General features: G+C 34.0%; 2 protein-coding genes across 4 annotated transcripts in view; one reads left to right on the top strand and one right to left on the bottom strand.

Moving 5' to 3' along the window:
• Positions 1-207: 207 nt before the first annotated feature.
• Positions 208-23191, bottom strand: Dis3 (DIS3 homolog, exosome endoribonuclease and 3'-5' exoribonuclease). 3 transcript variants are annotated; one of them, XM_048801319.1, is made up of 22 exons: positions 22819-22920; positions 22480-22547; positions 22057-22214; positions 19471-19664; positions 19004-19077; positions 17063-17230; positions 16204-16368; positions 14985-15098; positions 14621-14758; positions 13769-13915; positions 13289-13405; positions 12961-13062; positions 12192-12256; positions 12023-12107; positions 10371-10498; positions 7589-7675; positions 5427-5583; positions 3735-3949; positions 3182-3350; positions 2897-3055; positions 1744-1866; positions 208-1082 (listed from the first exon to the last, which is right to left on the bottom strand). In XM_048801319.1, the coding sequence occupies exons 4-22, from the start codon at positions 19562-19564 to the stop codon at positions 999-1001; spliced, it is 2391 nt and encodes a 796-aa protein (XP_048657276.1). In that variant the 5' UTR covers positions 19565-19664; positions 22057-22214; positions 22480-22547; positions 22819-22920; the 3' UTR covers positions 208-998. The 3 variants fall into 3 exon arrangements, with proteins under 3 accessions (XP_048657276.1, XP_048657277.1, XP_015354221.1); XM_048801320.1 differs by lacking the exon at positions 22057-22214 and having other exon boundaries at positions 22819-23191; XM_015498735.2 differs by lacking the exon at positions 22480-22547 and having other exon boundaries at positions 22819-23191.
• A 107-nt stretch (positions 23192-23298) lies between these two features.
• Positions 23299-26270, top strand: part of Pibf1 (progesterone immunomodulatory binding factor 1) — a 211053-nt gene continuing 208081 nt past the window's right edge. The window contains exons 1-2 of the mRNA XM_048801245.1: positions 23299-23589; positions 24671-24961. Of these exons, the coding sequence (XP_048657202.1) occupies positions 24710-24961 (252 nt within the window). The 5' untranslated portion in view covers positions 23299-23589; positions 24671-24709. The remainder of the gene's footprint in view (positions 23590-24670; positions 24962-26270) is intronic.

The following is a 26270-nucleotide window of genomic DNA, read 5'->3' as shown; positions in this document are numbered from 1 at the left end:
CAGTCTTTTCAATGAAGTGCAAATTCCTTGAAGGTAGGAAGAGTTATGCTGTACCAGGTTTATCACCAGTCAAGCAAAGTACTTAATAAATTGCATAAGCAAAGTAAAATTATTTAAGGCAACCCTTTCCCAAAATATTACTAAAAACACCATTTTAGTCATTAACAGTCTGTGATTAGCATGGGGAATAGTAAATGGGACACCAAGTAATACAACTTATTTTTATTCCTTTTAACGTCCTTCATAAAAGCCCCCCTCCTATATCATCCGATACAAATGTAATTTAAAAACTATTGTCTTTTTTATAAGCAGACATAGACATCTAAAGTACCACCCCTAACCTCAAATGCCTTATTCTGGCGAGACATTGAAGGTCAAGGATAATGATCACATATTACTTGGCAACAAAAAACTATTTTCCTAGTCACATTCTGTTTCTTGTCTTTTTACCAGTTTCCAAATATTCACGGCTGTTCAAGGATGGATGAAATGCAGGAGACTTTTTACTACACACTTAACCTAAATTAGGTAAATTAAAATGGCAAAGGTATTGTATATCAAACACTGACAGCTTTCAAGACTTAGAAAGGATTGTTCTTTGCTTCTAAAAATGTTCTATTTTCCTCTGTAGGAAAATGATAGATTTTTTTCCCTACCAATATTAAATAATCAAAGTACTTATGCAAAATTAATCTGCTTTTCAATGAGCAGATGACTGCTCAATTTAAATGATCTTTACAGATCTCTGAAGTTGCTATCCTGTCACTATTTCAGTGATGGATATTCAATTGAATTTTTCTGCATAAATAGTTCTGTTCAATCTAGAAATGAAGTAGTATAAGACAGATACAGTCAACAGTTCAATAAATATGCAAATTTCTAAAAGTATTAAAATGTACGTTTGGTAACAAACTATCACACACTTAGGCTTAGAAGTATTCTCAATTTTTTTTTTAAAGGAAACTTGTGTTTGATTTTTTTTTTTGTTGAATGACTAGTTATTTTTCAAGTTTCTTCTTCTTTTTCTCTGGTTCATTAAGGTCGGCATTTGAAGAATCAGTAGGAATGCTTATTCCTGGTATCTAAAATAATGCAAAGAGAAAAGATGATTAGAAGCATGAAATAAGAAATAAATCTTACCATCATCTGACCCCTTCTCCCATTACTACTATGAATTTTAAAATGCTATGCGATTGGGAAGAAGGAGCTATAAAGATTTTTACACTAAAGGTATATATACTTTACACACAAAATAATAGTGGTTTAGAAATGAAAATGGTAAACATGGTTTCACTAGCTAAAAAAGCTAGTCATTTGGGCAGTGTGTTTGAATGAATGCATGGCTTCCTCATGTCCAATTCACCCTAGTGGAGCCACTATGATTGATAGAGAGCATCAGAGGTTTCAGGTGTGTTGTGGCTGCATGAAAGAATAATATCTTACAAAGATTTTAAGAAGTATCAAGAAAGAATATCAAGTGAAACATACATTTGATCTTCAAAAGTGCAGTTTCTAAAACCCCTGCAGAAAAGGATTAGGCAGGAGAACTGAAAAGATCTATGATTTTGGCAACAAGAACCTTAGGAGAATCTCAAGATGAATGAGGGAAATCAGCATATATTTGTATTCCACACTATTTACAGGATTCTCTTTAAATTAAACAGAAATAACTATTTCCCTCTCTTTTATAAACTTTGTACTATTGTTCCATCATAATGCAGAAATTAGTAAATTTGGTCTCACCTGTGGTTCTACCAGGGCCATTCGGATTTTTTGATGCTGAAGATTAGATGAGTCTAACATGATTTTCACTTTCACTTTATCAAACACGTGGAACACTATGCCTTCTATTTTAAGTGATGGTATCTTAAAAAAATAAAATACATTTTATCATACTACCTTATTTCTTACACTTGAGGCTCCGTTCTAATTCTTTATAGTTTATCTTTCCTAATAACTTGAAAGTTTAAAAAGTACTTCAATATTAATAAGCATCTAAGTGTTCAATATGATAAAAGTTACAAATCTAGTAATCTCAAATAAATATGACCTATTTATATGCATACGTTATTCTTTCACTAAGGTGGTCCCAAAATATATTCATCAATTTTAGGATTATCACGCTACTAATTAGCAAGTTGTAGTTCTAGTAAAGGAAACCAAAGTTCTTGGACACAAATTATTATTTAAATCTTCTCTCAAAGAGTTGTAGTTGTATTTAGTTTAGGGAGACAAAGTGTGTGATATGAGAGACACTGGGAGAAGTTAGAAACAATTTTTCCCCTGGGCATGGTGGCATTTGCCTGTGAGAGGCTAAGACATACAGGGGGATAGTAAATTCAAGGTCAACTTCAGCAACTTAGTGAGATACTCTCTCAATATAAAAACTAAAAAGGGGGCTGGGGCTGTAGCTCAGTGGTAGAGTGCATGCCTTGCACACAGGAGGAACTGAGTTCGATCCTCAGGACCACACAAAAATAAAGATATTGAATCCATCTACAACTAAAAACATTTTTTAAACAATTAAGCAGGGCTGGAAACACAGCTCAGTGGTAAAGAGCCCCTGAATTCAATCCCCAGTATCCAAAAGACAAAAGCTTTCCATAAGGTATAAGCAGCCATTGCCATTTATTTCTTTATGTGTACACGAAGGGTAAAACTTTACTTACTATAGAAGAAAGAAGTCAATGACAACATTCCTATACGGGAAGAGTTGTGAGTAAAATCATACTTTAGTCACTATAATAAAATGTAGATTTCCTGGCACATATTTAGATACACAATAAATTCTATAGGATACAGAAAATAATTTCATACTTTACAGCTACCAATTGTGAACTGTCAAAAGAAAAAATACCTCCCTCTCCAAGAAAACAAAATATTAAAATTACTGTACCTCATCGTCATAAATAAGATGTGGCTTTGGTTTGTCCTTTTCTTCAAAAAAAACTGTACCTTCTAAACCGTACTTTGGAATTAATACCACAATAGCATTCTTTCTTACAAATAGAATATAGGCCTCTTCACTTACTATTCCTTTGCTTTTGAAAAATAACTGTAAAATAACATACAACTTTATTAAAAAAATTCTTAAGATATTTTGAAATTTACAAAAATAATTTTGAAATTAAGTAAAAAATGTACAAATTTTCTCCTAGCATCACTGACAGAAGGCACGTACCTGGGTATGAAAAGCCACTGATGCACGTTGAGCATACTGAGCCATCTTGTGCCGGAAATTAAGATTTTTACATATATCAGCAAGCTTGTGTTTATCTGTCAACTCTGGATAAGTACAGTCAGCCCCAATAGCCACAGCCAACAGTCGATGAACAATGATGTCTGCATACCTAGATGTATAAAGAAGTAAGAACCATGGCAAATTATCATTAAAATGTCTTTTTAAAATTCAAAATTAACCATATATTACACATTCAACATATATTCATTAATCTCAGGATTCTCACCTTGCTAGTTATTAGCAAAAGTGCTGTTCTAATAGAGGAAGACAAAGTCAGCACAGATTATTGTCTAAATATTCTCAGAGTTGCAATTACATTAAGTTTAGAGTAGTAGAGAGTGTTCCAGATAAGAGGTACTATAAGAAAAGAAGAATTTCCTTCCCTGAGTTATAAGCAACCATTTATATCTTTACCTATCCACCTAGGGTAAAACTTTACATGCTATAAAATAAATAAATCCAGGACAACATAATTCTATAAGGAAAAAAATACCTTCTGATGGGAGAAGTAAAATGTGTGTATATTGGGGATGCTAAACCATAGTGATGAAAATCATTATCCATTCCAGAACAGAAGTATACAGCTTGCATCATACAGCGAGTGGCTAATATTCTCAACAGAGTATTTAGATATGGGAAAGCAGGAGATTCGGCCTGGTCCAAAGACTGAGCCAAAGACTTGGCTGTATCAGTTTTAATTTCCAAATTCTATGAATAGAAGGAAGGGGGAAAGCACAATATGAAACATTTCTTAATCAGTAGTACTATGACTCCAAAATATAAACAGAACAAACTTTTTTTTTTTATTAATAAGATAATCCAGGTTTTAACCTTTTATCCCTTAGTTGGAAGTACTTAAAATATCTGTGTAAGTGGTGATTGTTTTGTACAACACCAAAGTTTAAAATTTCCTGAATGCATTTAAAAATACAAAAGTACCAAGACTATGACGAAACTACAATGGGGAAAAAAAAGATGGTGATAGCAGTAGTTCTATTATTTCTCAAAGTCTAGTTTGTATTTATGAATCTCTGTAGGAGTGAAGAAAATCAAAGCAGATCTGATACATTTCAGTATGTTTGGATTTTTCTCTGCAGATATTTTTCTTCCATTCAGAGTAGAGGTAAAGGTCAAAACACTGAACTTGTCAGTAAAGCCCAGTTAGTACAATGTTGTGATCTGAGGCATTTAGCTGCTTTACTCATATTTTGGGGAGCTGAAAAAAACATATTAAAACTTCCTTCCTCTACCCAAATCTTAGGAATAAACAAATAATGAGAGGAAATCTTCTAACAAATACAGTAATCCTTGGAGCAGAAAAGTTGATTTGTTTTGTGGGACATGGTAAGGATAGGTACTTTTTAAAGGACTGAACCAAAATGAGAATTCTATACCATGCTATTAAAAATAATGTCTGTTATCTAAAGCCATTCCTTCCAACCTCTCTTCTACACAGGAAAAACAGGACCTAATAATGATTCAAGGAAAACCAATGTAAGGTAGAATTAACCCAAGGGTAAAGGAAAGCCTACTAACTAGAGACAGGGTGTATGCAGGGCTGAAAAAATGATGCCCTTTCTATATTTTCCTCTTTTCCATATATGAAATACATAGCCTTCTATTAGGGACATGATAAAAAGAGTGCTTTTTGAAGGTAAAACAAATTATGTGTAAATCTCTAAAGTTAGGCAGTTCATAGAAACCATGTATAATGGACATGTATAACCATGTATGTGGGAAAGCTCTATATGTCCAGAACACTGCAAATAACTTGGTCTAGAACTTCTGACATTGGGTTAAGGAGAATTGAATGCTTCTTAAGACACTAAACGATTTTATTAAGCAGATATGAAGGTCAATATAGGAAAATATGAGCAAATCTAAGAGTGAGCGAGCTTTCTTTTTTTTCTTCCCTATCATAAGAACTACTGGTATATTTTCACATCAAGAAATAACAAAATTTTATGGAAATGTGAATATGTGTGTATATTTTTTATTTATTTATTTGTTTACTTACTTATTTACTTATTTATTTTGTGGTGCTGGAGATTAAACCCAGGGTCTTGTGCATGCTAGGCAAGTGCTCTATCACTGAGCTATATTTCCAGCCTGAATATAAATTCTTTTGTGCAATGGATAGATAACAACCAAAATACAAATAATTTTTCAAACTACGGAACCTTACTTTGGACTTAGCTGCCTTAACAAGAATTTCATAATTTGATGGAGGTGGAGCAGGATGTTTTCGAAGCAAAGCATGTTCAGAAAATTCTTCATGAATTTTTTTTGCAACAGAGATATTAGCCAGTAACATGAATTCTTCCACCATGGAATTTGTTTCCCTGCCAATGGAAAAAGCATTAAACAAGAGAATCTGATACTTAAATATATTATACTTATTCACAAGTTACCTTTTCTACCAACAAGATATAGGAAGCATTTCCTATGTAAACATTCACACATGTGCACATGTATTTTTTTTTTTTAAGAGAGAGAGAAAGAGAGAGAGAGAGAGATTTTTAATATTTATTTTTTAGTTATCGGCGGACACAACATCTTTGTATGTGGTGCTGAGGATCAAACCCGGGCCACACGCATACCAGGCGAGCGCGCTACCGCTTGAGCCACATCCCCAGCCCCTTTTTTTTTTCTTAATATTTATTTATTTTTTCTAGTTTTCAGCGGACACAACATCTTTGTTTGTATGTGGTGCTGAGGATTGAACCTGGGCCGCACGCATGCCAGGCGAGTGCGCTACCACTTGAGCCACATCCCCAGCCCCCGCACATGTATATTTTTAATACCTATGGCTCTTTCATTTCTCAGCTACTATGCTAACAAAATTTTATTATGCATCTACAGAGTAAATCTAACTTGCCAGAGATTTTACAGATGGCATTCAAGAAAACTGAAACATTATAGACTTTATTAATATATATAAACTCTGAAATTTACTACCTTTTACTTGGTCCAAAGAACCTATCAATAAATTACTAAATTGAAAAGAACATATTTATAATAACTAATCTGGGTTCTTATTATGTATCAGACATTGTGGTACATAGATATTTATAAATACGTACACACACACACACACACACACACACACCTGCTTTGCAGATTAGAAAATACAAGATATGCAGCATTCTCTTGTGAAAAGTCAGTGTTATCAGTATGAAAATCTGAATCTACACAATCCAACTTCAAAACTCTTGACCAAGGTGATATTGCTTTCATGCTACAGTTTTTCTATGTTCTTAGCTAGCTTTAATAAATGATCTGCATTATTTTATATGCAAGTCACTGAACATGCAGTATTCTTTCATTCATGTTTCCCGTATTACATCTAATTTCTTGATGAAATGTCTAAATTTGATTAATTTTTTAAATTTAGAAAGATCTCCAATCATAAGGGGACAATCTCTTAGACATGAGATTTTCCTTCTTAGTAGGAAGAAATGATTGATATTCTACTCTGGTTCCACTTTTGGCAACCTTTTCCTCAAGAAAGCTTTAGTATTGGGCTCATTGTTGGTACTAACATTGGAAATATTCCTGCAGACATTTCCCCCTAGGGATTTTAAAATTCTAACTCTATTGCTCTATAGCACATTCTGTTCCTAAGTAAAAACTCTGAATATATTTCAATGTTTAACCCTTGGGTCACCTATTAGAAAAGTGTGCGTGTGTGCATGCATACACGTATGTTTAATTTCAGAATTACCTCATGTAAGACATGGAAAGAAGCATAAATTCTGACTTAACCAAATATATTATTGCTTCCTAAATCTTAACTAAAACAGTAACACAACATCAATAATTAATGTCCTATGAGGAAGTCCCATTATTAATCATATTTTATAGACAGAAATTAAGGCAGACAGAGGACAAATTACTTGTTGCAAGATACACGTATGGTAGCAGCAGAAGTGGGATCCAAACCTAGATAAGTTAGGCTTCAAAGCCCTTGGTCTTGATTACTATCCTGTCGTACCTTTGTATATTTTACATTAAATACTTAAGTAATTAATCATGGCAAATCTTCTTTTATTTGCTATAACTATTATGAGTCAAGTTCTATTATATCATATACCAAAAGCAAACTGAGTCAAATTAGAAATATTTCTATTCCAATATTTCAGTTTTATATCAGAAAAACCAAAAAGAACTATAACACTTTTCTAAAGACTCCATAGGCCAAGAAAAATAAAATTCTAATAGAAATACATATTTTGGATATGTTTTAGATATTAGTATATTAGATATATTAGTATATATCATTAGATATTTTATCTTAATTTTTAAGATAAAAATTTTATAAATCGCCCATCAAAAAAAATCACTTACCTAAGTTCCTTGGTTTGTAAGTCTATAGGATCATGAGTTTCACTGTCCATGTGGAATCGAATTTCTGGGGAAGAAAGAGTCAAAGCCCTAAATGAAAATTAAGAGGTAAATTAATCAAATGAGCCAATAATGGAGCAAAATTCAGAAAGTGACTCCTTTAAAACAGAAAATGACTATATCATGTGAGGAAGAATTGTTCTTCTGAGGACTTTATAACCATTCTATGAGTTTTATGTTCTATTTTCATAAATAGCTTAGTATTTTATAGCTATAAAATGAATTTAACAAGAGAGAATACCAAAACAGCAATATCTGAGTCCTGTGCTTCTAAGAGTTTGTTTGTCTGCTTTGTAGTACTAGGGATTGAACTCAGGGACTCTCAACCACAGAGCAACATCTCCAGCTTTTCTGAGACAGGGTCTTGTTAAGTTGTCCAGGCTAGTTTCAAACTTTCAATTCTACTGTCTCAGCTTCTTAGAGTGGCTAGAGTGTACTACCATGCCCAGATGAAGGATATAAATATCTTCTGTATCCAAACTCTACAGTTTTTACTGGGCTAAGTAAATTTGCCATTACTTACAAATATAGAAAGTGACTAGCAGTATTTTATTTACTACAGAAAACAATGTATTAAAGTGGGGGACAATGAAGAGGGGCAAAAAGGACACTGCCATCATAGGCTAGTAACATCAGAAGATGCACAATCAAAAGTATATTCCACATAGATTAGCCAACAGAGAAGAGACTGATAAACCACTGATATTACAAAGAATGATGGCTATAGACATTTGAGTGTTAGGTGTCAGATAATGTACTATGTTAAGAGCTTTATATGCATGGTTCATTTAATAAGTTGGCACATTCTCTTTTGAGAAGTAAATTCTCAAGGCTACATATGAGAGTCTGATGTTTCTTTATAACTGAAGCTATTTTCATCAAGTCAGCTCCAAATCTACCTAAAACTAAAAATTTTAATAAGGCCAAGCAATCTTGGATGTCCAAGGAAAAGGAAGAAAAAAAACATAAGATGAGATGGGGTTAAGTGAAATTCTTAAGTCCTACTCTTCTAGACTCCCCTCATCTTTATTAGGAGCTCAGAAGAAATACCAGAAAGGTAAACTTAACAAATATTCTTTCCCATTTTCTTTTGTGCCATGCAGTACTTAATGAGGTTCTACATCAAATCTAATACATGTTTATTAATACATCTTGACCTAAAAAGCAAGGAATACCAATCACATTTTGAATTTTTTCTTCATACAACATTTCTTCATAGAAATGTTAATTTCTACCCAAGAGTATTAATACTTTAGGCAGCAAAAGATGTCCTATTATTATTATGATTTTTTTTTTTTTACTATTGTATTTTCAATTCTCCCTAAGATTGAGAAGACGTTATACTATCTTTTACCAGTAAATGACTGTCAACTCAGAAAAAAATAAAAGCTGTTTTTGAAGTTAAAAAATATCGTTCCCGAGTCAGGCATAGGAATACAGGTGGGTCATGTAAACTCCCCAGAAAACTGAGAAATAAGGAAAAATAAGAATGGCTCAGCATAATCCTCTAGAACAAAACTGTCTAGTTGAACTTTCTTCATTGATGAAGATGTTCTTTATCCAAAAAAGATAGTCACAAGTCATATGTGGCAACTGAACAGTGTAAATGTGGATGGTAAGACTAAGAAATTTTACGAAATTTATTTGATTTTAATGAACTTAAAAAAATTGGAGGAGGGCAGGTACCGGGGATTAAAACCAAGGGAAGTTTACCACTGAGATACATCCTTGACCCTTTTTACTTTTTTAGACAGGGTCTCACTTAGAGCCTCATTAAATTTTTGAGGCTGGCTTTGAACTTGTGATTCTCCTTCCTCAGTGTGTGCCACTGTGCTCGGCTGAACTTAGGCACATTTTTATGAAACAGAGGAGATGCAGATTTGCATCACCAACAAAAACAGTTTTAGTAACTGCTTTTGACATTATCTTAAATGGTATGAAAGATCAATATCTGAAAATCTCATGTATTTGGTTTCCACTGACAGCTGTCCTTCAAGAATCAAACTTTTTTTAACCACTTTCCTTCAACAAGCTTGGGTTGATAGTCCTTATCTTAAACCTTTTGTAGTTAAAGAAATGTCATGATATTGGGCTAAAAGACCCTACTATGCCACTAGCTATCAGATCTTTGAGAAGACTTACCATGTAAATTTTAATCATTTAAAAAATAAAGGAGTTGAATTAAACGATTCAACTTCCAAATCAGAAAACGTACAATGTGTGAGTATAACTCAAAAATACATTTGGGGCTGGGGATGTGGCTCAAGCGGTAGTGCGCTCGCCTGGCATGCTTGCGGCCCGGGTTCGATCCTCAGCACCACATACAAACAAAGATGTTGTGTCCAACGATAAATAAAAAATAAATATTAAAAAAAATATATATATTAAAAAAAATACAATGAGTACTTTACCTATATTTAAACATCTGAAAATCAATTTTCAATCTGAAAATTATTTCTCATTAAAACTGAAATAATCTGTAGAAGTCTTAAGAAGTTCTTGTCTTCATGGAATTTCTTCACAATCTTAAACTCCCAAACATCAGTCTAGAATCAAGCTAATATTTAAGAAGTAACTAAAAGAAATGGGATGTCTCTACCAAATCTCTATTAAGCCTATTAAATAGTTCATAAGTGACCATCATAAAAAACTTTAAAGAGACCAAACATTATCTTAATACTATTAAAAATAAATTAAGAAATAGCTTGATATTTTTCAAACATACCCCTTTTCAATTCTTCCTTTTTTCAGAATTTTAGCTAGTTTATTTAGTCCACGGAGACTAATGGTAATATCATCATTCACGGTTGCTGAATCAATTCTCATTTGAGCTTCAGCGTAAGTAAGAGAAGCCTAAAAAAGAAACCTTATAATTCTTAAAAATGATAAAAACTAGTTTACTATTTAAACTATATTATTTTGTCTCATATTTAAGATCCATGACTCAAAAAAACCTAAATCAATAACAAGAAAATAATCACAGCTAATATTTATGCTTCACATCTATAATTTCTAGTTAATTAAGTCTTATTTCAATTATTATACAACATAAGCAAACTTTTATTAAAACAAAGTAAACATGGCAACATTGTTAATAAATTATTTAAACTTTACTTCATAATTAAGTTGGTACATATTTAGGTAATGCTACAATAAAACAAAGGCAGGTTGGATCTATTCACTGAAATCCTTTCCAGATGTTCATTATTCCCTGACTCATGGCAAATAATTAACAATGCTGAAAGAGTCTAGACCTCATATTTTACAGGCAATCTAAAATGCTAAAATTAAGTGCCTAAAAATGGGACAAATCATAGTAGGAAAAATTTTTATCTCTAATGATAGATAATACAAATGTACAAATAGCTACTTCTGTTTCTATTTCCCTCCTGATGGAAAGCTAATCTTTCTTTAGCTTATTAAAAAAATTTGCTTCATAAGTAAAAATGAGAAACCACATAAGAAAGTGAAAACCAGTTTATTGTGTAAGGGCTGAGTTCTCCTTCTAAAAAATGTTTTTTATGTTCTCTAAATTCATAATATAATTTTGTCACACTCATCAAATTTAGGAGAATTATTAATTTATTATAATATAAAAAATAATGTTGGGAAAGCTTAAATAGTTTACACAATTCTATCTGTCAGTTTAACACTGCCTTTTTTCCAACCACTAATTTCCAGAACAAAAAAGAATGATACTAAATGGAAAGAAAAAAAAGGTAGTTTTGGAAAACATGTCACTAGAAGGAAACAAGTTTGGCAAACATTGGGGGGACATTGGGGACAAAATGAGGGAGAATATAATGGAACCTGGGAAGTTTAAAAAAAAAAAAAAAAAGGTAAGGAATGAGGACAATCTGGCTCCATCTGTCTGAACACGATCTCAGGCTAGTTCTATTGGAATACAACTATAATATATAACATCACTTCTATGAGAAAATGTGTACAAGATGATGATGTCCCTGCTATTTCTCAAAACACTATTTTTAATAGGAACAACTTTAATTACTGGAGTCCCTGATTTAGGGCGTAAGATAATATATTTAGTGTTCTTAAGTATATAGGCTTTGTATGTTTCTGAATGTAAAACAACTTCCACAAAAACTATTTTTTTAATAACATCAAGAATTAAGCAAATAGGGCTGGGAATATAGCTCAGTTGGTAGAGTGCTTCCCTTGCATCTACAAATCCCTTGGTTCAAACCCCACAAAAAAAAAAAAAAAAAGGGAAAACAAAAAAAAGCAGCAGCAAATAAATGAAAAACAAGATTTTGTTAAAACACTGAAAAAAATTTAATTAAAACCTTTCAAAACAATCTAGGAAACTTGTAAAAGTATCCAAGATTTTAAACATTAGATGTGAGCAGTGAAACTAACCTTTGAATTAATTACACTTTTGGTAAATCTCGTTTTTAAAATTTCAGCATTGCGATTCATTTCCCAAATACATGAAAATGCCAGCCTATGGAGGGAAATAGACAATGACTGTTAATGGGAGTCAGTTAAAATAGTATATACATTTTTGATGAAAAAAATGCATAAATACCTGTCAACATTACACCTTAAGGAACATAAGTTAGAGCTAAGCAACTCTGGAACCATGTCAATCCTCTGTAAAAGATATAAGTAGATTCTCAGGTTACACAGCTTTTTATTTAGAGCTCTATTATCAATCAGCATTAAGACACCATGAGGAGAAAAGGAGACCTCTGGTCTTTTTTCTAGAATTAAGAAACGTCAAATGGAAAGTCTATTTATAGAAAAGGATCTATACAAAATTGTAATGAAAGAAAACTGGACCTCAAGTCTGTAGATCTAAATGCTGCCACTAGCCACATAGCTGACCTGTGAAAGTTTCAAGTCTTTGGTCTTTATAAGTTGGTATTTATATGGAGTAGACACAAGCTACCAACTCTATGACTGGCAATGCTTGACAACAAACTACATTGTGTTTTACAAACACACACACACACACACACACACACAGAGATAGATTAAATTTTTATGGAAAAAAGATACGGGGAGGTCTTTGACCATGAATCTAGACTAAGTGTAATCTTGCCCTCCCTTTCACAATCGTTCTATAAATTTACAGGAACCATACTTGAAGAAGAATAAATGCTACACAACAATTTATATCAACTACATCTACTTGTTATTTGGGTTACCAAATAACAAAAAATTGGAATATTTTCAGTAATTTAGGCCCCCTTATTCCATTTCCTATAGCTAAGTTATATACTATTTCAAACTGATTTTTCAGGAATCTTAAAGTGCCACTGAGTGTTCAGAGACTTTAAATTCAATACATTTACCTTTTCACAAAGATAAACCGTTGTTCCTCTCCTGGCTGATTCTTGATCTAAGGCATTTCCTGGCCTAATAAAATGGCTAACATCAGCAATATGAACACCAACCTTCAAAAGATAAAAAGATGCCAATATGCATTATTAATAGGGTAGAGATTGAATGAGAAGAAACTTAAATTGAATAAGAACTCAGTCACCTCTACCATTTCAACCTCCTGACACATGCCTATTAGTTTCTGTAACTATAACTTCATAAGAATAATTCATAAATTCTATCCTGAGTCCAAAGAATTATATTTAGTTAAGAATGTTACTACTAGTACAACATGAATACCTCCAAGTTTCCATTTTTGAGTTCTCTACAATGTAGAGCATCATCTATATCAGTACATCCTGGTGGGTCCACACTACACACACACAGATGCCTCAGGTCTTCCCGGTTTTTCATGTCCTAGATCATACAATATTATAAATGAATAAGTAAGTAAATAAGTAAATAAATAAATAAATTCCATAGTATAAATGCAAAACAACCCTTGTAAAATCAGTATCTCCATTCAAAATAACTTGGCTTTAATTTAGTGATGACAATCATGCATGACTTCTAACCAAGTGTTTCTCTGCTTTTGAAAAATTTTAAATACACTAGTGTCGGCCTCCTAGAAAAGTTCATTTTCAGTTAAAATGCAAATGATTGTGCTGCAACTAAATATGGTAGAGAAGGGACCACAGTTTTTACATATTTAAATACACATGTAGAAATTAAAAATAGTTAGAATAATATATAAAGTCACTATGAATTCTTTCAACTTACTTTTTCAGTAATGCTCCAGGGCATCTTTGGCAGAAAGCTAAGAACAGCCTGGGAAAAGGGCTGATGAGGAACATCATGCTCAAGTAATAAAACTTCTGTTTCCGTCTCCTTCTCTCCAACATCACCTAAATTTCTTACAAAGTGTCCCTAAAACCAAAAGGTGTTATTAGAAAGGCCTATTTTACTGCTATCTTGCATTTTTATGACGTTAAATTTTTCAGTATTTTACATATCACCTCAGTATTCTTAATTTTCCTATAGTAACTTCTTAAAAATGAAACTCTGGTAAATTAAAACTGAAAATGACAAGACTTCTCAACTGATTTATGATGGAAACTTCATGAGGGCCCACTTTTTATATCATAGAACATGTTTCCTATTAATTTATAAGTTTAAAATGTGCTTCAAAAGCAAGTTTCTAAATTTGATTAAAATCTATTCGGACTAAAACACTTTTTTCATGTACACAATCACTAAAAGTTATTTGGTAATTTGGATAAGAGTAACTACATGATTTCCACCGGAATTTCATAAAATTGATCTTGAAATCAGAAATGCTACTTACCAGGTAACTTGTTGAAATATTCCTAAATTTCTTTTTTTTTTTTTTAAAAATTTTTTGTAGTTGTAGATGGATAGAATGCCTTTATTTTATTACTTTTTAAATTTTTATGTGGTGCTGAGGATTGAACCCAGTGCATCACGCATGCTAGGCAAGTGCTCTGCCACTGAGCTACAGCCCAAGCCCCTAAATTTCTATCCTATATAGATTCTATTTTCATGACAAGAAACAATATTACTCACAAATTGTTGATTAAATACCATAAGATAAAATTAATACTTTAAGCTTACATTTGGATATCTGGAATTTCTGGGCCATCCATCAATAGCAACAATAATTCTCCGTCCTTCTAATGTAGAAGCCTGTCTTGTTTCTATCCGAATTCGAGGGATTCTCTTATCAGCTGGTGTAAAGAGATGTCTTCTAGACTAGAGAAAATTATGGAAAAAGTTTGTTCGTTTGTTTGTAGTGCCAAACATTAACCCCAGAAATGTGCTGCATGATAAGGAAGCACTCTCTCCACTGAGCTACACCCCAAGTCCCAGAAAAAGATTTTATATACACACCCATACTCTGGGAATAGGGACAAAGTGAAGTCTCTAAATCCTACTAAATGTTTATAACTTTTTAATAGTTAACATGCTCTTTACTTACCTCCTTAATATCAGACTTGGAAAGCATGCCACAATATGGTCTCCAATTCCTTTTTATTATTCCTACAACTCTACCTGTAGGCTTTAACATTTTTTCATTTACAGCAGTCTTAAGCTGAGATATAAAAAAGAAAACCTTCAGTTATTTTTCCTCTAGGCATAATGAGGTATTCTCTTCAAAATTAGCATATGTACATGGATGCTAATTCATTCAGGTAGTAAGTAAATTATGACATTAAACTACAGAATCTTTATGCTTCAAAATTCTAGGTGGAGTATGCCAAAACAAACTACAAAAACTGTTCCATGATAAGAAGACATACAGAAATGAATTTTTTAAAAAATAGATATATCAAAACTTATTCTTTTTAGGTTTTAATATGAGAATTTAGTGACCAAAACAAGTCTAGGAAGTATACACTAGGATTTTAGAACTAGTTCACACTAATTAGCTAAGGTATATGGTTATGATGACTAGTTCACGTTGAACTCATTAATTCACTAAAAAAGATACATCTTCAAATGGTCTTCCATATTCAAAATAAAAACTCAAGTAAGTAATGTCTATGATTTTAAATAGGTCTTCTTCTGGAATTTCACCTCTAACACACTCCAAAGGCCTGAATTTACCAATGACAATATTATAGTAAGACTCCAAAGAATTAAATATAACTGATGAGAATAGAAGAACTACAAATGTTGTATGTTTTTCCAATTATATTATTCTTATAATTATAAAATGGAAAATAAATAGGTCATATCAAGTAGACTTAGCTCCAAAGAAACAGTTGAACACATTCTCTTCCTAATAAATATGGTAGGGTACTAAAGATGAAATAATTAAATAGGCAAGAACACAAGGCTCAGAAGCACATTATGCTGATGGAATTTGAACATTACATAAAACATTTCAGAAAATTTTAAATTTATATTTACTTAAACATCATTATTTAAACCTTTAGATTGCATACTTGAATGTCAAAGATTCCCAGTTTTATTCCAAATTGATAGTCTTTTTGTATTTAAGCCCATTTGAGTAAATTAAGACATTAAAACAAATTATATGATTCAAAAAAAAAATTAACAATATGACATTTACTAAACTTTCACAACTATAATTTCATTTAATAATTCTGAAAACAACGAAATTGTCCAAAGCTGACATGTGAAATAATACTACAAAGTTATACAGGAAAAAAAAAAAATTCTTGATTTCATACCATTCGTTCTCTCTCCTCTTCTTTTTCCACATTGTCTTCATTTTGCCCTTCATCTTGTAAAACCACAGAAGATGGTGCCACCCACTGACTCTTAGGAAAAAGCTCAACAGCTACAATATCTTCATGAACAGCTCGATTTAAATGTTTAAGTCCTTGTAAGATTATCTGTTTAAGACAACAAATGGCAAATGCCCAGATATCTTAATGGAAAAAACAGAAAGGTTGTTTAATATGTTTATATATATTCTAAACATCTCTAGGTAATCTCTATTTCTTATAATGTTCCTTTGTCCCATACCTTTAATTTTTAAATATTAAGTAGAAAAAACACAGGTCAGAAAATAAGGGTTGTGTTCATGACTCCAAAATAACTTACAACAGTACCAAGAGACTTGGGACTATTTCTTAAACTCTAAATCTCAGGGTTCTTACCAGCAAAATGAAAAAAAGAATAACTTGTCATCTATTTGGCTGAATATTAAATAAAATATTACATGCAAAGAGTAAGAAGAGTATCTGACAAACTGTGAGTACTCTAATAAATGGCTGATATTTGCATAAGTGTGGAAAGCACTCTATGTTATGCAAATAGTATTTATCATAACTGGTCATAATAAATATGGAAGTATCTCATTTTTGTTATTTGAGGATTAGCTTATTATTCTCTTAAAACTGGATTAATAGTTTTCATCAATAATCAATTTCCTAAAGAAATGACTAATTGTACTAGTTGTATTTATGACTTTCTTTAGCTGATAAACCGGGAAGGCAAATTTGAACTCTCATACAAAATTTTAAATACTTATTCAATAAGAGAATGATCAAAAAATATCACCATGTATATGGAATTTATACTCGCCTCTTTATTTTCTTCAGTGTCTCCATGAATCCATGCAGTAGCTTCTAAATAATTTTCCCTGCTAGCTCTAAATGTTCCTTGAAGGTATATACCAGATTTTATGCCTTGTTGTAGCTTACTTAGGGGAAGATGCTCTGAAAATATGATTTTCCCACTTTCTATTTCTTTCTGTGAAATAAGCAAACCAAAAATTGCAGTTAAGTTTTCTGCTTGTTCAGTAAACAACTGTCATTAATATCAGGTAATTAAAGGAAAATTCACATTGTGGTATATACAACTTATTAGGGTTTGGATGAGATATCCCCCCAAACGCCTTTTGTTAATGCAGGAATGTTCAGAGGTAAAGTAATTCAACTATAAGAGCTATAACCTAACCAGTCCAAACTAGTTTGAATAGACTGATTGGTGGTACCTGTGGGCAGGTGGGCATGGCTAGCGAGGTGGGTAAATGGGGGTTGCCCTAACAGGGTTGTCTGTCCTGCAGGATGTCTTCCCTTTTCTCTTTACCCCTTTCTGCTTCCTGGCTGCTACAAAATGAGGAGACTTACTCTACTGTGCCCCTTTAGCTGTGACATCCTGCCTCACCATGGGCCCAGAGCAATGGAGTTGGGAGTCCATGAACTGAGACCTCTGAAACCATGAGCCCCAAATAAACTTTTCCTCCTCTAAGTTGTTCTTACTGTGTATCTTGTTCACAGAGACAAAAAGATGACTAACACAAAACTCTATGAATTTGAGACTATAGCACAGTATTTCAGACCACTGCTACCCAAGACAACTTTTTGTGATAAAGGAAATATTCTTTTCGTTATGTTTAATATAGTAGCCACTAGGCACAAGTTTCTTTTGAACGACTGAAAGATGGATAGTACAACTGAGAAACTGAATTTTTAAAGCTGAATTAAATTTAAACACCCACATGCAACTAATGGCTACATATTAGACAGGGCAATCCTAAATCTATATTCCAACAATCAAGACTAGCTTTTATCTTTTCTCTTCCTTTTAGTTTCATAAAGCAGCTGGTTAAAGACAAGCAGGAATGGAAAAATAGTTGTAAAGATGGGATGTATCAGCCAAGCACAGTGATACACTCATATAATTCCCATATAAGACATTTCAAAAATTACTGACCTCCAGAATAAATTGTAGGTCCTCATTATCTGGTCCCCTCTCCTTTTGTTTTATTTCTTCTTATGATATCCCTCCCTCTTCTTCTGAGATCTTTACTGTCTGCTTTGTCTACCACTTCTTTATAAATAACCACTATGTATACACAAATCAGCCATGGGCATCATTCATTTTTTCATTGCAAAAAAAAAAGAAAGGGCTGGGGATGTGGCTCAGTGGCAGAGCGCTTACCTCCCATATGTGAGGTGCTGGGTTCGATCCTCAGTACCACAAAAAAATAAATAAACAAAATATATTGTATCCATCTACAACTAAAAGAAAAATTAAAAAAAATAGAGCCACCATGTGCCAGGCCCTATTTTAAAAAGTTTACATTTAGGAATTGCATTCCAATAAGCCTATTACAATCACTCTTGTTATATATAACACAATAAACAATTTTATTCAAATTCTAGCTTACTGACTCATATTCCAATTTTTAAATTTGGTAACTGTAAGTCTCATATCTCAAGGTGGCTATTTTAATATTTTCACTTTTCAAAAACAAAAGAAATTACCAACAATAAAAAATTAAAAAACAAAACAAAACAAAAGAAATTGGCCAGATGCAATGATGTATGCCTATAATCCCAGTGGCTTGGGATTATAAAGCCAGTTTCAGCAAAAGTGAGGGCACTAAGCAACTCAATGAGACCCTGTCTCTAAATAAAATACAAGACAGGGCTGGGGATGTGGCTCAGTGGTTGAGTGCTCCTGAGTTCAATATCTAATACCCAACAAACAAACCAAACAAAAAAAATTGAAACATACCCCTTCTTCAGATAAACAAGCAAGACGATCTATGAGTTCAGGGTTAGCAGTGAGGCTCTTTACATATTCTTCACCTGAAAATTAAGTTGACATTGTTCTTAATTAATTCAAATGTCTTTTTCCCTTAGCTATGAAAGATCATGAAAAATCTTATTTCTGACACTGTCAATCTGAAATTAAAAATGAATCTTTTGATATGGTCCTGTCTCAGAAGCATCAGTAGGTCCAGTATATTGCAAGTCGACTGCAAATAGTAAGGGAAAAATTAACAGTTAATGAACACAACAACTGACTTGACTTAAAAAAAACTCTGAGAAATTAAAAAATGAAAAAAAAAATCACATGCAATTATATGGGAAAATGAAAATATTATATAGTCAAGTGAACATCTGACCATAGGCCTGATCATAATTTTTACATACAATTAATTATAAGCATGCAGTAATGGCTTCTACTTTTAGACTTACAGGTGAAAGCTGGTATTCCTTCTTCAACAGCTTTCTCTTTGTTTTTCCTGTCATTGGTTATAAAGATAACTTGTAGCTGATTTTCTGCTGACATTTTCTTCAAATGTTCATTGTACCATTTTGCTGCTACTCGAATGGCTCTATCATTTCTGTCATTAGCATTTTCTCCCTGTTCTTGTTCTACATAGGTTTCTCTAAATGTAAAGAAAAGGGAAAATGAAATGAAGGAAACGAATAGAAACAAAGATGTAAAAACTATGAGGACACAAATGTTCAACCACTAAACTGAAAAGTCAATAGTGCATCTATTTCACTTGGATGTATAAACTTAGGCTTCAGAAAATCAACAGGATCCTTACTGGTATGATTTTTCTTTTTTTAATACCTACCTTCTAGTTGTAGTTGGATACAACACCTTTATTTTATTTATTTTTATGTGGTGCTGAGGATTGAACCCAGGGCCCCATATGTGCTATGCAGGCACTCAACCACTGAGCCACAATCCCAGCCCACGCTGTTATAATTTTTTAATTAATTGTTTTATTTATATATGACAATGGAATGCATTATATTTCTTATTATACATTTAGAGCACAATTTTTCATATCTCTGGTTGTATACAAAATATATTCACAAAGTATATTCGTGTCTTCATACATGTACTTTGGATAATAATGTCCATCACATTCCACCATCATTTCTAACCTCATGCCCCCTCTCTTCCCTTCCCACCCCTCTGCCCTATCTAGAGTTCCTCTATTCCTCCCATGCTCCCCCCCTTCCCTATCCCACTATGCATCAGCCTCCTTATATCAGAGAAAACAACCCCAGCCCACACTGGTATAATTCTTTAAAATATTTTTTACTAGTTGGTGATGGACCTTTACTTATTTATCTATTTATCTATCTATTTACTTATTTGTATGTGGTGCTGAGAATCGAACCCAGGGCCTCACACATGGTAGGCAAGCGTTCTACCACTGAGCCACAACCCCAGCCCCATGATTTTAAGACAACAATTTGCTTGTAATAGAAGAAAATTATATTATCAATGGGACAATAAAAAGGCTCAGAAAATTTTATTTTACAAAAAGAAAAATTCAAGGCCAGAATTAATAATCTTAAGTTGGGACAGTGAATAATAGTTCACTACAATAAACTAATAAAATTTTGCAGATCTGATGAGATGTTATTCAAACTATACTACAAATAATTTGATTAGATGATTTATGGTCATGTGATTCCAGTCATTAAATATATACTCTGTGTAAATTATCCATGTAAACACTTAATAAATGGTCAAGGCTCTCTAAAGACTAAAAGAGCAGACAGAGATGATTGTATTTCTCTTCTAAGTCTTCCACTCTGAGCTCCCAAGTATATGAACACACTTATCTACTTCTTTAAATCTGTTCTTCAAAGTCAGACTGAAGCATAACAACAAAATTTAGTACACTACTCTCTAGTGTTTAAAGATAATAAATTCAGTTTTAGAATTTTAGACTTATTTATATTGATAATAGAATTATTTTCTTCCCCACCATATACTTGCTAGTGCTTTAATCTAATCAATGAGCAACATGGTCATAAATTTGAATTTGGTTTTACTAAGACTTGAGTAATAAAATCTCAGATGTAATTTGCCTAGTGTCCTAAGAGTCTTCCCATCAATTCTAGCATTGTTAAGTCCTATTCACAGCACTTGAGCTAACAAAATTGCTAACCACTGGTTAGAAACCAGATGAATATGTCCCACAAATACTTGGTCTTTTAGTACTAAAAACAAATTATGTTTCTGTTTCTGGATTTCAAAGAAGTGCAAGGATCACGAAGTCTATAGTGCTTTAGTGATAACCTTTAGGAGAGCAATATTTAATTTGGGGATAAGAGAAATTTGAGAAATTAGATTTTTTCAAAATTTTGCATAATTTGATGGGTTTTGTTACTAGATTCTATATTCTAATGCAGTGGTTCTCAATCAGGGGTTGAATTTGTCCCTAGGGGGCATTGGGCAATATTTGGAGACATTCTGAGTTGTTACAACATGGTGGTGGTGGTAGGGGAATTGCTATTAGCAACAATCAAATAGAAGCAAAGGAGCTGCATCCTATAATGTATAAGACAGCCATACCACAATAAAATATTATAAAGTTCAAAATGTCAATAGTATTGAGGCTAAGAAACTGTGATGAACCCAGTAAAAGTATCTCCTTTACAAAATTATATTTTATCATGCTATGTTGGTTATTCACATATTATGGTATTCCAGGAACCTATGCAAATCTCATCTTCCAAGAGTCCACTCACTGTTCAACTCAGGCTAAAACCAAATTGAAATAAATACATTTTGGAAGTAAAAGTAACTATTACAGGCTAAAAGCCAGTATATTCTAGTTTTAGGCTTGACCTCACCAATGCTAATGTGACCTTAGTGAGATCCACTTAGCATTATTTTCCACACAGCTGTGTAAGACCCAAATAGCACATAAAACCATCATAAACCTTTGACAATGTCACAAATTACTAACACGAATTTTCTATCACATTTAGCTAATTTTGTGAAATTTAACATAATTTTTCTCTTACCTATGGTGCTCATTAGTGAATGTATAAAAATGCTTCTCCTGGTTATTAGTCACATCCCGGATTCTTTTATATACAGGAGCACTCCTATTTCTCACTTCTTGGAGAACCGTTTGTAGTACAATTACATTCCTGATGGCTGGGTCCTCAAGAATATCAATCTTTGAAAAATAAAAGTGTTAATTCTTCCTATATTCATTTATAAACTGTTTCGGTCAAACAACACCTTGTCGGTTTAAAAATACTGACTTGACATTAAGCCAAGGAATTATTTTGCTTTTAAAAAAAAGTGACAAGCAACTCTCAACCCTTCAGGCCTAATTGAGAAGAGCACACGTAAACAGACCATTCACAAAACTTCGTAGAATTAAGGCTATTAATAAAGAAATATGTTGGCCCACACAGTTTTTGTTCGTAGGCACTTACAAGCTGCCTGGGGGTCGCAAGCTGGAAGCCTCAGAAGCCCAGGTCCCCGGCTTCCAGGCACTTATAATCTAAGGAAGGTAGAAGAGACACCAGGAGTTAGAAAATTAACGTGTCTAAAATAAGACTCCAAAACCGAAAAAAGGGAAAAATAAAGAAAAAGGCATAAGGAAAAGAACTTCAGCCTGGGAAAACGGAAGTGAGGGTCCCTAAGGGGCTTGGCTCTCCAAAGTATGAGGTACTGCCAAAGACCCTCCTCCCTGAGCCTCAGTTTCCCTATCTGCCACGCCCCCTCGTCCTGGGAAGGCGAGCGATACGCCCTTCGTGCTCCATCCGACGCACCTGATGCAGTAAAACGTTGGTGTCGGGCAGCAAGTAGTGCGGCCGCGGCCAGAGACTGCTCGCGGGGTCCTGGGGCAGAGGCTCCAAAGCCGGTCCACCATGCGTCCCGCCGCACGCCGCGCACCCAGGCGCTCCGCAGCCTATGTCATCCCTCAGGTAGTGCTCGCGTACGATCTTCATGACGCCGCCCGCCCGGGTCTTTTTCAAGAACGTCTTGGATTTGAGCATCTTGCCTCGCGAAGTAGAATCCCGACCCCACGCAGAATCCCAGCTCCCACAACACTCTTCCGGAGAAAGAAGCTTCAAACCACGAGCCTGGCCGCACGACTATACCTCACGCAGAGGTTCGCCGCTTCCCGCTCCGGGATATTAGTGCACATCTCTCGCGGGAAAACTCCGAGACAGACGCTAGTCGGCTCTCTGACGGCTTCGAGGATTGGACGAGAGCTCGCGGCTCCGGCAGAGACCGCTTCCGCCCGTGGCCTGGGCGGGGCTTGCCGCAGGACTCCAGCTCCCAGACTGCCTCGCTTCCCGCGCCTAAGGTACCTGGCTGGTCGGGTTCCGGTGGCGTGGGCCCTTGCACACCGCCTCTTCTTCCGTCCTCCTTTGCTCGCGGTGGTGGTTGTCTTGGTTACGGCGCTTAACGGTCCCCGGCGATTCCTTTTTGAGGGGTTGCACCCTGAGCTGCTGACTGAAGAAGCCTTCGGTTCCTGGAAGAGTCGGGGTGGTGGCAGGTCCACCCGTGGATGTGGAGTAATTGACGCTTTTGAGGTATCTTGCAATTACCAGTTTCCCTTTCTTCCCTGCGTGGGGCAAGGAATTCTCCGAGGTTGCCAAGTTTGGGGCTTACTCGTCACACCAAATGGTCAGGGCAGTCTTGGGCTCTGAACCTTCGTAATTCAGAAGAGGATTTGCCTTTGATTTTTACCTTTCTTTATCTCCCTTCTCTTTAAAGAGGAGGAAGGAGGCCGGTCTTAGTGTTTCCCCTCCACACACCTCTTTCCTAATCCGGCTTAGAAAACCTGAAATATACAATATCATAAATAATTTATTTTATCCTGTAGTATTTAAAGATGAAAGTGGCTAAAAATTCTTGCAAAAAGGTAAGACGTTCTACTTAGAATTTTCTCTTCTATTAGTTCTACGAATTTTTCTCTTCTACTCTTGTTTTCATTCTGGGATCTAGCTTGTCTATCTAAAATGTTTTTTCTCATTGTTTCCCCGTTTAGAAACTCTTCAGTCTTGCTTCGTTGCCTGTAGAATAAAATCCGAACGCAATATGACATTTAAGTCAGCAGTCTTGATTTTTTAGGGTGCATGGAGTCGGGGCGAATCACTGTTCAAATTCATGGATTTGCTAGAGCTGCACTACCACTGTCTTCTGCTGCTGTTCACACTTCTTCCACCTCTATTCCCACCTAATGCCTGCATGATTTCCCTTTTATACTACTCCTGTCCAAATTCTTCAAAATTTTAAGTCCTATATCTGTATAATCTTACCTGACCAACTCAGAAGTGATTCTGTTAGAGGGACAGTTCTTCTCTTTGAGATTGTGTTGCTTTTAATGGGTGCATATTGGGGTACTAATGGACTTCATTTTGTACATCTCTTTGTTTCCTCAGAATAGGATTCTTGCCACAGGATTTTTTTTTTTTTCATTCAAAGAGCTGAATTCACAGTAGGATTTACTCTGTGTTTGATTTAGCAGTAATTTACTGTAGTGCTCTGTCTTAAATTTGGGGTCTTCCAAATTGCTTAATTATTTGAGGAATTCTTAGTACCTCATTAATGCTCTCTACTTTCTATTAATGTTTTGGTATATTTAAATTTTTGTTTGTTTTTAATCTACAGAAGATTAAATTGGGAAAGAAAACTGGCCCATAATAAAAGATGTCTCGAAAACTTCCTACGGAGCTCAAAAAAATAAATATCTCCAGTTCTCTGGAATCTGAAGATATTAGCTTAGAAACAACAATTCCTACAGATGATATTTCCTCGTCAGAAGAGCGAGAGGGTAAAATGAAAATAACCAGGCAGCTAATTCAACGCAAAGAACTACTTCATAATATTCAATTACTGAAAATAGAACTATCCCAGAAAAATATGATGATTGACAATTTGAAAGTGGATTATCTTACAAAGGTAAGACCGGGTGTACATTTTGTTATTTACATTCTTTATCATCTTTAAACTGCAGAAAAATTAAAAAAATTATGTATGTTATCTGAACTTAAAATGATACACTTATATTCCTTGTCCTGGACAGCCTTTTAATACTTTGAGTTTTGAATGATGGAGTGATTTAAATGTGAACAGAGATGAATTTACTTCTGTAGGCTCCATTTTTAAAATCTAGCAGTGTAAGTTTTATTTTCTTAGGTATAATTTCTACCTAAGTTGTTTCTGCTTCATTGACCATGACGTGACTAGTTGGATAGGAAGAGTCAAGAGCATGATTATATTATTGAATCTGTATTGTCCTTGTCCTAGAAATTGAATTCTTTGTTCTCTTTCTTTTGGTAGTTACTGAGACTTTCTGTTTGATAGTTACTATGTCATGCAAGGAGTCATAAACTCATGTACCATAGTCTTTAGTAAGTGTTGTTTGCCATGCAAATAAGAATATTCTAGTCCTTGGTTTTTGGCCCTTTCTGCTTATTTACAAGTTCAAAGTTGTTTTTGTAAGACCTGGTAAAGTTTTCACTAGCCCTAGGAAATATACATTGATTTCAGAAAGATAAGAGACAGTTCTTTACTGTTACTATTTCTGTTTCCAAGAAAATCTTTTGTTTACAATGGTAAACCCTTCACCTTTGCTCCTGGTCCCAGCTCTTTCTACTCCTCCATTTTGTTGTTTCATTTATACCTTTCCTTGTTAATTCAGTCTTTCATTTTTAGTTCTTGTCTAGCTACACTAACATACTTTAGTGTCCTGTAGAAATACTTCTTGACCATATGTCTGTAGTAAAATAAGTTGTCTCAAACCTTAAAATCTCGAAAAAGTAGAGAAGTAATTTAGGTAAGCTTTTTCCAAAATTAATATTTTAAATTTAATATTTAACACTTATTGAGTTTATTTTGTGCATAGACACTCTTCTAAGAGCTTTTTATTTGTGGTTTTATTTATGCCTCATAAATCCTTTGAAATATAGATTCTTTTGAGGGGATAGGGTCTTCTATAACCCATCTTATTAATGAGTCAATAAAATAAGTTAGACTAGTACTGTTATTTAGTGCCTTATAACATTTGAGCTGCTATAACAAAATACCAGAGGATAGGTAGTTTATAAACAACAGTAATATATTTTGCATAATTTGGGAAGCTGAAAAGTCCAAAATTAGGGTGTCCAGTGTAGTCCAGTTCTGTCCCTTTTCTGGGTTGCATACTTATTGCAGTGTCCTCACGTGGCAAAAGGGTAAGCTAGCTTTCAGAGGTATCTTACAAGGGCAC

The sequence above is a fragment of the Marmota marmota genome, unplaced genomic scaffold, assembly GCF_001458135.2.
Source record: "Marmota marmota marmota unplaced genomic scaffold, marMar, whole genome shotgun sequence".
Taxonomy (NCBI): Eukaryota; Metazoa; Chordata; class Mammalia; order Rodentia; family Sciuridae; genus Marmota; species Marmota marmota.
Note: the sequence above shows the minus strand (reverse complement) of the source record. Positions and strands in the feature narration are given on the sequence as shown.

What these genes read in the sequence shown, in the direction of transcription:
- Dis3 (XM_015498735.2), bottom strand. Translation starts at nt 23,046, where the DNA reads ATGCTCAAATCCAAGACGTTCTTGAAAAAGACCCGGGCGGGCGGCGTC. An exon ending in TTAAGGTGTAATGTTGACAG is followed by an intron (nt 12,108 to 12,191) that starts GTATTTATGCAT and finishes TTCCCTCCATAG; the next exon opens with GCTGGCATTTTCATGTATTT. An exon ending in CAGTGGCTTTTCATACCCAG is followed by an intron (nt 3,056 to 3,181) that starts GTACGTGCCTTC and finishes GTTATTTTACAG; the next exon opens with TTATTTTTCAAAAGCAAAGG.